The sequence below is a fragment of the Stigmatopora argus genome, chromosome 3, assembly GCF_051989625.1.
Source record: "Stigmatopora argus isolate UIUO_Sarg chromosome 3, RoL_Sarg_1.0, whole genome shotgun sequence".
Taxonomy (NCBI): Eukaryota; Metazoa; Chordata; class Actinopteri; order Syngnathiformes; family Syngnathidae; genus Stigmatopora; species Stigmatopora argus.
This window is the reverse complement of record NC_135389.1, coordinates 6,811,530-6,824,464: the sequence shown is the minus strand read 5'-3', so window position 1 is coordinate 6,824,464 and position 12,935 is coordinate 6,811,530. Positions and strand designations below refer to the sequence as shown.

Below are 12,935 nucleotides of genomic sequence, written 5' to 3'. Positions count from 1 at the left end.
AAATGGTCCGGCCCGTATGAAATCAAGTTGACATTCATGTGGCCCGCGAACCAACCCGAGTTTGACACCCTTGGATTAGATGGATTGATATCTGGCTATATAGATAGCAAAAAAAGACGTTTATGCATATGTAGTTTTGCCACAAAGCGGAAGCTGTTTTATTTTGACATTATTCATACATATACTTCCTGTGACACACTGCAACTTGATGCAGCTCGCTGTCTGTGATGGAAAGGAGCGTCTTTTCCCCCTAAGGATTATTTTACATAAAAACTGTGTTTTTGGGGGGGAATCCTTAATAGAAACATGGCAATTCGGTCATTGGTTTAAAAATATCTCAACGAAAGAAAAAGTTTTAAGCAAAATTTAATCCCCTGCCCATAACTAAATAATTTGTCTCGAAAAGATCATAACAGAGAAGTTGAACGTCATTTTTCCCTCACTTCTTAATTATATTTCTTCTATTTATTCAAACCAAGGTAAGTGAAAAGACGTTTTTCTGATTTATTTAACCGAAGCTCAAGTGTAAGGTGCGCTGGATAAAAGAAGGCGAATGTAAGAAGATCAATATTCAACGAAAATCGCAGTTTAAATGCAAGGCATGCTTGTTAATTGCGTGTATGCACATGGTCTATCCTAAAATGATGTGCCCATATGAGGGTTTTGTTGACATAGAATTGAATTAGGTGTGGAATTTAATACGAGCAACGTTCTTCTATTGCCATTCTTGCACGGAGCATCTTCTTGCATTGTCGGTGTGAAGCAGGTGACTTTTGGGGGTGCAATTCCTCAACTGAGTAGTCATGTGACTTCAAATAGCTGGTCTGTAAATAATGTGATATGTAATTATATGAGGAAGATGAGTCTGGCGTGCTTTTTTTCATACTGCTGTAGGATATTATTCTAACATGTAACATGCTGGCTGCCATTGACAACAATAGACGTCAAAATCTATTTGAACTGGGAGGGTTATCCGGGTTTATTCGCTGTCGCCCATCCAGTTCATCACCGCATCTCATTCAACTCCAGGTGAGCAGCAGGTAAAATGTGAATTTCACATCATTATTACCAACCAGTGTGACATCACAAGAGCAGGATCATGTTGGTTATGATACATTTTGTATCTTAGCAACAGACAGCATCCTCTCGCTGTTCCATGAACAAATTCACCCTCATGGACATGAAGTGCTGTTATTCAGTGTGAGAGCGAGTGTTTTTTTGTCTCCCTGATTGCCTGATGAAATACGGGTGACTCGGGCGAGTTTTGGGGATAATCTGACTTTTGCCTGAAGTCAGATGGGATAGGTCCCAACACTATGCCTGTCACGATAACATATTTTATACTCTCATAAATTTATTGCCAATATGCGATATTCTCAAAAAAAATGTAACCACCAATGTAGTGAGAATGGAACATAATAAAGCACCCATTTAAATGCAATAAATGTTTACTGATAAAAAAAAATTAAAATCTATATTAAAATAATAATACATGGATAAATTTGTAGTATGTATAATATGAAATGGGTGAGAAACTCGACATTATTTTTGTCCTCTTCCAATTAGAGCTCGTCAAAGGGATTCATTTGATCCAAAATGACATCATGACAACAACATGTTATCTTGGCCTGCAAAGTGTGTACATTATCATATTTGGAGCTAATTTATTCATTGCCACTCAGATTTTTGATAATTGATGTCATTTTAAAGCTATTTTATTGTAAAATCTAAAAAATGCAAGTGTAACTGCAGACATGCATTTATTGAACGTGACTTGCTTTTATTTTTTAAATGTTTATGAGACGTGCTGGTGTTAAGACGCTAATACCCTAAGACAGGGGTCTAAAACCGGTCCTCAAAGGGCCACACGTTAATATTGTTACATTGACGCTAGTAGTGAAAAATGATGTATAGTTATACTTGTTACATATCATATTACAAGAAGAAAATACAAGTGCCAAGAGTGAACGCTCCTATGCTGTATAAATTCCAAATAAAAACAATGTCAGTCATTTATGCAGGTTTGTGCTGCAAAAACCTTCGTTTGGGCTGTCATATTATTTGAGATATTATTCATTCATTCATTTTCTGAACTGCTTTATCGTCCCTAGGGTCATAGGGGGTGCTGAAGCATACCCCAGCTGACTTCGGGCCAGGGGCATATTTGAGATATTAATGATTCTTTAATTTGGTCAATCTGAGGTCGCTAAATGGATGAGTGGTTAGTGCGTCGGCCTCACAGTGGGAAACCTGGGTTCAAATCCAGGTCGGTTCACCTGTGTGGAGTTTGCATGTTCTCCCGGGCCTGTGTGGGTTTTCTCTAGGTATTCCGGTTTCCTCCCACATTCCAAAGACATGCATGGTAGGCTGATTGGACACTCTAAATTACCCCTAGGTGTGAGTGTGAGCATGAATGGTTGTTTGTCTTTTTGAGCCCTGCGATTGGCTGGGATAGGCTCCGGCACCCCCCGCAACCCTAGTGAGGATAAAGCGGTTCAGAAAATGAGATGAGATGATGTTACGTCATAAAATTGGAGTTCTAAACAATATTGTCTGAGTTTCTAGAGTACAACAGTGACCTCCATGAGGGTCACACTGTATGGCCACATCTGCTTTGTGCTTTTCCCCAGAAGGCATTTTTGCATTAATAATGTGATTTAGATGGACAGGTGACATCGCATCTGTGTTTGCATAATTAGTTGTATCTTGTATTAAAGGTATTTGTTGGAAAACATGCCATAAGTGATCCATTTCAGTGACTTTTTAAAACCTCATTGATTATTAGATTGTTATTCCAGCGGTAGCATTTTTAATGTGACTGGAGTTTTTGTTAAGTGTGTAAGGGTAATCACAGTACTGAAATTTATGAGTGTTTGTTATTTGATTTACCACCAGAAACTGATTGACAATACAAGTTATTAGACATATACATAACTGCATGTTGTTTCACTTAAATTTGAACGTTTTCATATTTTTGAGGTGACATACTGTGCTATAAATAGTTTGGAATCCCTGACAATTTCATTTATTTTTATTCATTAATAATTGGGTTTTTGGATAAGGAATATTATTTTAATATACAGTATAAAAAACTAACATTTTAGAAATGGAATAAGCTTTATTGGAATAACCGAAAATGTGAAATATGCATCAAAACATAATTAATAGAGGGAAAACATTGTTCAGTTTTGTCATCTTGTTTATTTGAATACCTACTTACAGCGCTGGTTGATTGGGAATCAAAAGGCCTGCTAGTGGCTATGAAAAATATCAGAGATTCCAAGGCTAAGGATTTTGTGAATTGTCAAAGCCAACTCATAGACAACCACCAAAGAAACACACAATTTTGCCATCTATGGCATCGTTGTACATCATTTAACGATTAAGCACACTTTTTACAAGGAAAATCTTCACTGGAAGAAGGTTTTTCTGCACACTTGCCACACAAAGACTCGCTTGAGGTATGCAAAAGCACTTTTGGGAAAACCATCTTAATTTTGGAACAAGGTACTGTGGACAGATGAAACAAAGATTCATTTATTTTTGGGTTATAAAGTATTTTATGCATGCTTATGAAAGAACACAGCAATGCAAGGAAAGCACTCACTGCCCACAATAAAACTTGCTGGCAAATCAATCATGCTATTAGGCAATCTGGCTAATTGTGGTACTAGGAGTCTTGTTAAAAATGAGTATTGCAGGGATTCTAGTCAATATCAGACTATATCATAACGGATTGCTTGAGGAAAAAGGTTTAGCTGGAGCTAGATATTTCAATAATGCAACAACAAATACAGACGCTCCCCTACTTACGAACGAGTTAGGTTCCGAGCGATTGTTCATAAGTTGAATTTGTTCGTAAGTTGATTCAGTGCTATATTTTGTATTATAATTTGTTTAAGGCCTATATAAGTATATTGAAGGTTTATATAAGTGCATTTGTATGTTTAAGGCTTGTATAAGTAACCTGCATTGGTTTTTACTGAAAAAAAACATTTAACGAACGATCGTCGAACGATTCAAGTTGTATGCCCGTGCAACGCTCACCATTTTCTCACCCGCATCAAGCTTCTTTATTATTGCCACTTTCGTTTCAAATGAAATGGCTTGCCTCTTCCTTGCACTACCACCCTCACTAGAAGCCTTTCGCTTTTCACCAACCATATTGAATAATGGATGCACGAGATATTTAATGATAAAAATGTTCTTTGCGCACTGGAGATACGTTCACGCACTTACGCACTGCAACGAACTGGGCAGAGGAAGGTGGATGCTGGGTGAGCTCTCACAGCGCCAGGCGTCGGTATTAGCGGCGGAAATAAGCACTACAAGAAGTAGCCGAAAAACGAAAAAAGCCAGGCTCACAGAACAAAGAACGTTGTAAAAGCATTAAAGTAAAAAGTATAAAGTACATACAAAGTAAAGTAAAGAGGAATGTATTAAGAAATATTAAAATGTAATTTAAAAAAGATAGAAGGGCTGTAAAACACGAAAAACATAAGAATATACAGAGCTACTGTCACTGGCTTCCGTGTGACGGCACCATCTTGGGAAAAAAAAACCTATGCGCAGACATGTTCGTATGTACCGTTGTTCGTAACTCGAATGTTCATAAGTAGGGGAGCGTCTGTACTCAAAGGCTTCACTGCTATTCATACAAGGGGGGAGTCTACAATGTGATAGGGGGGCCAGCCCAGTACCAAAACCTGAATATCGTTGAAAATTTAGGAGCAGGTTGTCCATGCTTAGGAACCATCACACGGCTAAACTGATTTTTTTTTGAAATTATTTTATAAAGGAGTGATCCAAAATGCCTCTATACATAATCCCAAAACTATTTTTTAGTCATAAGAAATGTCTTGAAGTTGGCAAAATGACGTTCTATTGAAACTAACAGGTACAGCAACTGATTTTTAAATGATTTTTTGAATGAATTTTTCTAATCCACAGGGTGACTATTTGTCTCTTCGGACAATGGCTTACACTTTGGGCTCAGGCAATGATGGCCAGACACGTGTTGTAGGACCACAGCACTGTATCACACGGGTGGAGCTTTCTGTTACTGCTGCCAATCTTCTGGACCGAGATGTAGCTTCAAAGTCTGACCCATTTTGTGTTCTCTTCCATGAAGTGGATGGAAACTGGGTGGAGGTAAGAATCAGGGCGAAAACAGCTGTCTGAGAAATGTGTGTCTTAAAAATTGTATATTAAATGACAGGATTATGAAGCTCTGTCATTCCCCCAAAAGAGAATACACAACTTGCACTTTAGTAAATATTTAATCACTGAAGAAATACAATTTCTAAAATTTTGAGAGAATACCCAGTAAAAGTCACTGTAGTAAATGTACTTTCCCCTCAAAGTACCTGCACAGAAGTGTAATTGCGAATGCTTAGACATACAAAAATTTCAGGTTACGAAAAATTTTGATATGCAAATTACTGTTCCAAGACACGAAAAGCTGTCCAATTTACAAAATATCAAGTGAAGTAAAAGTCCAGATGTACAGTGGTACCTCTACATACGAGCTTAATTCGTTCCGGGACTGAGCTCGTATGTCGATCTTCTCGTAACTCGAACGAATGTTTCCCATTGAAATGAACTACAAACAAATTAATTCGTTCCAACCCTCTGAAAAAACACCAAAAACAGGATATTGGATTGGAAAACATTTTTAGTTCTGCTAATTCGCCATCTATTAACAAAGTAACACATAACTAATAATAATAATCGGACATAGGCCTTGTCGTCATTATCAACAACAAAAAAGCCTACTTGTCATCACACCCAGAAACTGCATATGACGAAATTGGTGGTGCTTCTCCATAAGCTGCGTTTACTCGGCAGAAAGACCTAAATAAGTGATAGTTACGGACTTGTAATTTGGCATTCTGCTGTTATGGATACAGGTCACTTACCTCTCACTGTCTTTCACTTACCTTCAGTCAGCTAGTAGGAGGCAGATCACCACCCAAACATCTTTTCATATTACCTCAGAAGGGAATGTGTGTTGTGTTACCGCAAATTTAGAGTTCTGATGGATGTGGGGAAAAAACTGTCCTTAAGCCTATTTGTCCGTACTTTGTGGGACCTATAGCGTCTGCCAGAGGGCAGCAGCTGGAACAGATTGTGACCAGGGTGGTAAGGGTCCCCTATGATGTTCCTGGCTCTGCTGAGGTAACGAGGGCTGGCAATGTCTTCCATTGAGGGCAGAGAGCAGCCGACAACTGTGGTAACTAGTGGTTAACTAGTGGTTTAATAGTAATCAAATGTGTTTAATAGAACTGAAATTAGACGGATTTTGCGGAGGGTACAGAGAGGGACATAGAGGCAGGCGGGGGGGGGGGGGGGTTACTTTCCACGGCAACGCACTCGTAACAGAACAAACAAATTTAAATTAACTTGGATTAATATATACAGACACACAAACATACGTTTAATGTAACTTTACACAAAACTGAATTCTATTTTTTTTTTTTTACCTTTGTTCTCCGGGTTGACTCCTTCAAGACAAGAGTTGTTTGTTTTTGCCTTCCCTTCAAAATATTTCGAAAATGACGCGCACAAATGTCCTCACAATACGATAACGCGTGACCACTTGCCAGCTTGTCAGGGTGCTTCTTTTCTACAAAGTCAGAGAACTCTTGCCACTTAGCTAGCATGTCTTTGATATCCTTTGTAGCCAGGCGGCCCCCCTCTTCAACCTACTCCTTGCTACTGAGTTCCCGCAACACCTCCAAATGTTCACTCTCCTGGAGCTCGATTAAATCCTGTGTCATCAGTTCTTTGTGGTGCTCAGAGATTAGATCATTCACATCTGCCTCGTTAACCTCCAGCCCAAGTGACACGATATCATCCATGACAACGAACAAGCTCTGTGACACGTACCCCACTCTCATATTTTTCAATTATTTCGCGCTTAATGTTGATTGTCAACGTTCGCCTTTTCTCTGCACAACTGTTCATTCCACCTGTTTGCTTTGGATCCATTGTTGTTCACTTTGTATTATGCATTGACTAACGGGGGAAACAACAAGGGAAAATGCAAGCTCCACCCAGTGCTCGTAGATATCTGTTATACACGAAAGAGATGCGGCAAAAAAGACAATGATAAACTGCCTCTCATGTCTTGGCCACCTGGCTTTCTTGCATCTCGAAATTTTTCTCGTATCTAGAGATAATTATTTGCTCGAAATTTTCCTCGTATTTCGAGCTGGTCGTATGAAGAGGTGCTCGTATGTAGAGGTACCACTGTACTTTGAGATAGCAGCGTGTAAAAGCGTTGCTCTTGAATGCCCTCTCTGGACTTAGCAGGCTCACATGCCACTTACAACATCGACGCAGGATAGCCTCATTGACACCTATTTTCAGTCACCAGTGCCTTCCCCAACAACCCTTGCGCCTACAAATGCGTCACGTCACCACACACGACGACGCTACAATGTAACTGATATTTTTTCTTTTTAAATTGTTGTGCTGGAGTTAGTATCCTATTATCTCTCGGCCCCTCACAGGCTTACCATTCACTGTGTCTCTATGAATGCTCAAGGTTTGTATATTGTAGAAGCCAGCCAGTCTCGCAGAAAAGCCATTGCGTGGAAGAGTAAGTAGTGGATCCAAATATGACCTTCCTTGTCTCTCTGGCAGTGAGTTCCTGATTCTTTTGCCGCCGGTCGTTCGTCACGGAGTTTTTTCTTAAGTATTATCTGTGTACCTAACATAATTTGAAGTTGTGTGTATATTATTGGGCTTTGTGTGCTACTTGTGTGTGTTGTGTGTGTATGTCTCATCTTCAACTTGCACAAGGGACTAAAGATGGAAATTGGCCTTCGGCTATAATGTTACATAATTACATATATATGTTCATTAACATGAATATGTTTATTAATGTGTACTGTCTCATCTCATGTCATCTCATTTTCTGAACCGCTTTATCCTCATTAGGGTCGCGGGGGTGCTGGAGTCTATCCCTGCTGACTCCGGGCCAGAGGTGGGAGACACCCTGAATCGGTGGCCAGCCGATTGCAGGGCACAAGGAGATGGACAACCATTCACACACATAGACAGACATACCTAGGGTCAATTTATAGTGTCCAATCAGCCTACTATGAATGTTTTTGGAATGTGGGAGGAAACCGGAGTACCCGGAGGAAACCCACGCAGGCCCAGGGAGAACATGCAAACTCCACACAGATGGACCGATACTGGATTTGAACCCAGGACCCCAGAGTTGTTAGGCTGACACGCTAACCACTCGTTCCACTGGGCCGCCCAATATGTACTGTCTCTTTCTTAAATAAATAAAACTCAAGCTCAACTCAAATTATATCTTTATATATTAAATGACCAAAACCCAAGATTTTGAGAATTCCCCACAAATCAATCATTCTTCAATCAGATTTATGTCATTGTTTGGTTGTTGCTGTATATGAGGATGCAGTACTCCCGGAAAAGAGACTTTAAGGCTAAACCAGAAGACACCAATTATGAATGTATTTTTTTTTCATCGGAAATAAAATTCACAATCCATGATCACCATGCAGACCTAAGCTGGCTGATAATAATCGATTGCCAACAACGTCATTGGATGGAAAGCTCCGGTCCGCAGGGAATTGTACGGCCATTTGCAGACTAATGTGAGGTCTGATATAACAGCCAGATTTTCTTCAATGTAGCACTCTCTGATCAACCAGCTTCTTTAGCCGTGACTTTATATGGCTTACCTAGATTTTAAAGTGTGTTGATGAATCTCTTCTGGACATACTATGTTAAGTAAACAACGTTCTCTATTATTTTAAATCTTAGACTCTAATGGTGTAAATGAGACAAATTAACTCAATGATAAAAAATAATGCAAAATGCTTGATATAAATTTTAGATTTTCAAATAGAAGAATGTCTGCATCCGAGCTTTCTCCTTCAGAAGTCATCGTGGCAAAACAGTTGATTCAATTATTTGTGAGATTTGGCAAATTTTAACCACATAGTTAACCCCCACATGAATAGTTTCCCTTTTCTCCTTGCTCAACCATTTGAGGCATTCAAACAATGTATGTAAATCCTGACGGCATGCATCATCTGTTTGCTCATATGAGGACGTATTCCAGATCTCTTTATTATTGATATTTTTATTGTGTGTTTCTGTTTTTTCTACAACGGAAAAACCCATGAGGTGATGTTTTTTTTGTCTCACACTACACACTGGAGGTGCAGTAGTCTATAAGAAGATTTCCAACATCCTGAAACTAAGCTGCAGCCTCAGCTTAAGTCAATAAAATGGTTTAACGTGACAGGTTCCTTGACTGGTCTCACCATTGTCCCCAAAACGAGCAGATTCCACATTCTGAGTGTCAAATTTGGAGAGGCTGTAGAGTGAAAAATTGGTATACATCTACATTTGTTTGGTATCAGGCTAGGATACATATACATATTTCTTTGGGCCCAGTATTTGCATGGGAATTATCTGAATATTTCCAAACAATTACCATAAGAAGGATAAGTGAGGAAGAATTGATGAAAGTGTAGAAATACACAGTTGCTGCTTAATTCATGGACAGGCAGACCACTTTAAGATGAATAATATTATCAGCAAATATAGTACTGGAAGGTTAACCAAAACAAATTTGTATCTAGGAATAGCAAGGGGTAAAAACACAAATTTGTAAAAATACCTACAAACATGCTGCCCAAATTCAAATCCGCATCCTCAGACCTGTAAAGCAGATGTGCTTAGCACTCGTGCGCTTCGTCTCATAGTTTGATGCATGATCTACATTTACTAAATGTTTCCTAAATGGGCTTCCCTAATATTGTACAGGATTTATATTACTACTACTATACTAATATTATTACTACATTGCGAAGTAAGTTCTGTAAACTATTCACATAATGTAGAACGTGATGTTCTTGCGTTTACTGGAAAGATAATTATGTAGTACAATATTGGTGTATAGTGTTTGTGTTACTATTTCTATATTTCCTATGTCAAAGTATTATTTTGGCTGTATGATGTCTGCTGCTTCAGAGCGTCGATTTTTTTTCAACTCACCAATAAGACACACTAGGTTGTGTGTTTATCTCTATGTGCGCTTGCTTGTGTGTAGGCGAGATCTTGGTAGTAGCTAGCTTATGGTCAGCGGGGCATGTGGCTCTGATGTGAAATCGCCAGCCGTTTCTATGGCAACTGATCAAGAAGTTAAATTAGCTTGTTGGTACTGAATTGTAGTCTAAACCTCTTGGCAGTTAGGATGGAAAGAAGCTTAAATTGTCATTGTAAAAAAATAAATTAAAAAAAACACTCCATTTCATTTGGTTGCATCCTCCATAGCAGCAGCAGATCACATCATGAAAAAGTAGAGAAAACAAACAAGAACAATATAAAAATAAAAATGCAAAAAACAGCAGTAAGTGGAGAATTAATGTATATGCATACCAGTGGCGGGCCGTCGGGGCCTTCGAGGCCTTCTCTGATGGCCTAAGAAATATCTGAATCATATCTTATATTTTGTCCATTAATACTTATTAAATAATTCCAAATTGTCTGTTACCTTCCTTTCATTGCGTTTCCCCCTGGTTGCACTGCTTCCAGATGTGTGTTTTCATATTGAAGCATTTAACCAATCACATTTCAACCATTATTTGTTGCCAGGGTCAGAAATCTGCCTCAAAGCCTTCACAATCAGTTCTGCGGGCTCTGCCGCTTTAAACAACTGTCGGTAAGACTGTTGCTTTAACCAATCAGATTTCGAGTTGGCAACACCACAATGTATTGTCGCGGGTGTAGGGATACGTCATTGCCTTGTCGCAGGCGGAGGGATATGTCATTGCCTTGTCGCAGGCGGAGGGATACGTCATCGCTTTCACCAACTATGATTAGCTACCAAACTGTATCTGGAGCTAGCTGCACAAGCAAATATATTGTTGTGTCAGGACAGGCTCGACTTTCAGCATTAGCTTCGATGGCGATATAAAAGAAGGCAGAAAGAAAGGAGGATCTTTTCCCGGGGAAATCACCCCCCCTTGCCCGGTTGTAATGTCTGAAAAGCTCCAGTATTTGTATTTAATCAATAAATGCTGCTAGGAAGTGGATTTTACCCAATTTTAGTGTAATTTTTGCCGTTTCGCGTATGGACGTATATGGACGTATCGACCTTCATCGCTGTCGTTTTCCCGGGAAAATGATACTCCGGGCCTGGTTCTGATGTCTAAAAAGCTCCAGCATTTGTATTTAATCAATAAATGCTGTTTTCGGCTGGATTTTACCCCATTTTCGGGCAATGTTTGCCGGTACGCCATTGACGTTCATCGCTGTGTTTTCCCGGGAAAATCACCCCTCTGGCCCGGTTGTAATGTCTGAAAAGCCCCAAGTATTTGTATTTAATCATTAAATGCTGCTAGGAAGTGGATTTTACCCCATTTTTGTGCATTTATTTATTTATTATTTTTTATGTGTCGCAGCTGTAGCTGGAGTCGAGGTTTTATAGCCATAAAATTGTTTTTGAGGGTTGGATTGATTCGTTGAAGGCGCTACAAGAAAATGCACGGACCGCCACTGATGCATACGTATAATGAACAGATAAGTGATCTGTGGTGAGGTGCATTCTGCGTGTTCAGTATTAAGCCGCAAGAAAATATGTTAAGCAGAGAGGTAGTTGTTTGGATGTACGTATATATGTTGATGGGGCCAGCATTATCCATGCAGCAGTCTTTTTACAGGCATGGGGTGAACCTGTTTTGGCCATTTTGATGACCCTTTGCATTCATTTCCTTTCAGATGCCATGCAGCTGGCATAGCACACTGTACATCTGCAGGTTAGGACATTTTCTACTTTGCAATTGTTGAAGTTTGTCAGCAGGCATGGGTTGAGTTTGTTGTACTTAAGAGTTCTCAGAAAGAAAAAACGCTGCTAGGCTTTCCTAAAGATGTGTTCACAGTCCATCTCAGATGCTTTAAGATTTGTATCCCAAGGAACTTGTGGGTGCTAACCCGCTGCATTTGTTCTAACCTTACCCACAGCACACAGAGTAGTTTAGCATATGCAGTAATTCAAAGTTCCAGTTAGCTTCTGTTGCCTCCATTTTCTTTTTGCAATTGTTTTGGCCCTCTCATTTGCCTACATCCTTTGCTAAGTCATCGTCGATCTTTGTCCTGTGAGCTGGAGGTGTGAGACTCATCTGTGTCCAGTGAAGAAATAGAAGGAAAGAGTCTAAGATTCTGAGTGCGAGTCTGAAAAAGAAATTCATAAATTAAGGCAGAATTTAAGATATGGTATGAGAAAAAACTCAATTATTGGTATTGATAATTACAGTTGTAAAATGGCTTTGTTAACTGTGAAGACTGGCAGATAAAAGAATGACATAATGGGATAAGTGCTGTAAAACCTAAATGAAAAAAACTGAATTAATGGGCCACTTGGAAATTTCTCTGATCGCTACACAAACTGACCTTTTTTTCAAGTCCAGAATAAAGCATATGTATATATGTATGTGTATATATATATATATATATATATATATATATATATATATATATATATATATATATATATATATATATATATATATATATATATATGCACACCTCAGGTTTTTAATGAAAATTAATCATAAAAACTTGGACAAAAGTTACCAAGGTATCAACGGAGCGTGTGCATTCCGAACGAAGAGGCAGCGGAACTCACAAAATCCCAAACAGGGAAACACAAAACAAGAGACAATTGGAAATAGTCCCACACAATATTTATTCATTTTCTGAACCGCTTATCCTCACAAGGGTCACGGGACAACCATTCGCACTCACACTCATACCTAGGGGCATATACAAATAAATAAATAATATTAAAAAATAGATATCTTACCAGTGGCATTATGATTCCTTGTCTGTTATAAGTGGCTTAACCAAAGAGCACCATCTCATCTCATTTCATTTTCTAAACC

General features: G+C 39.0%; 1 protein-coding gene across 1 annotated transcript in view; it reads left to right on the top strand.

The window, feature by feature from the left end:
* The first annotated feature begins 201 nt into the window (after positions 1-201).
* cpne2 (copine II) overlaps positions 202-12,935 on the top strand; it is a 36,501-nt gene continuing 23,767 nt past the window's right edge. The window contains exons 1-2 of the mRNA XM_077595617.1: positions 202-479; positions 4,951-5,151. Coding sequence (XP_077451743.1) covers positions 4,975-5,151 — 177 coding nt within the window. The 5' untranslated portion in view covers positions 202-479; positions 4,951-4,974. The remainder of the gene's footprint in view (positions 480-4,950; positions 5,152-12,935) is intronic.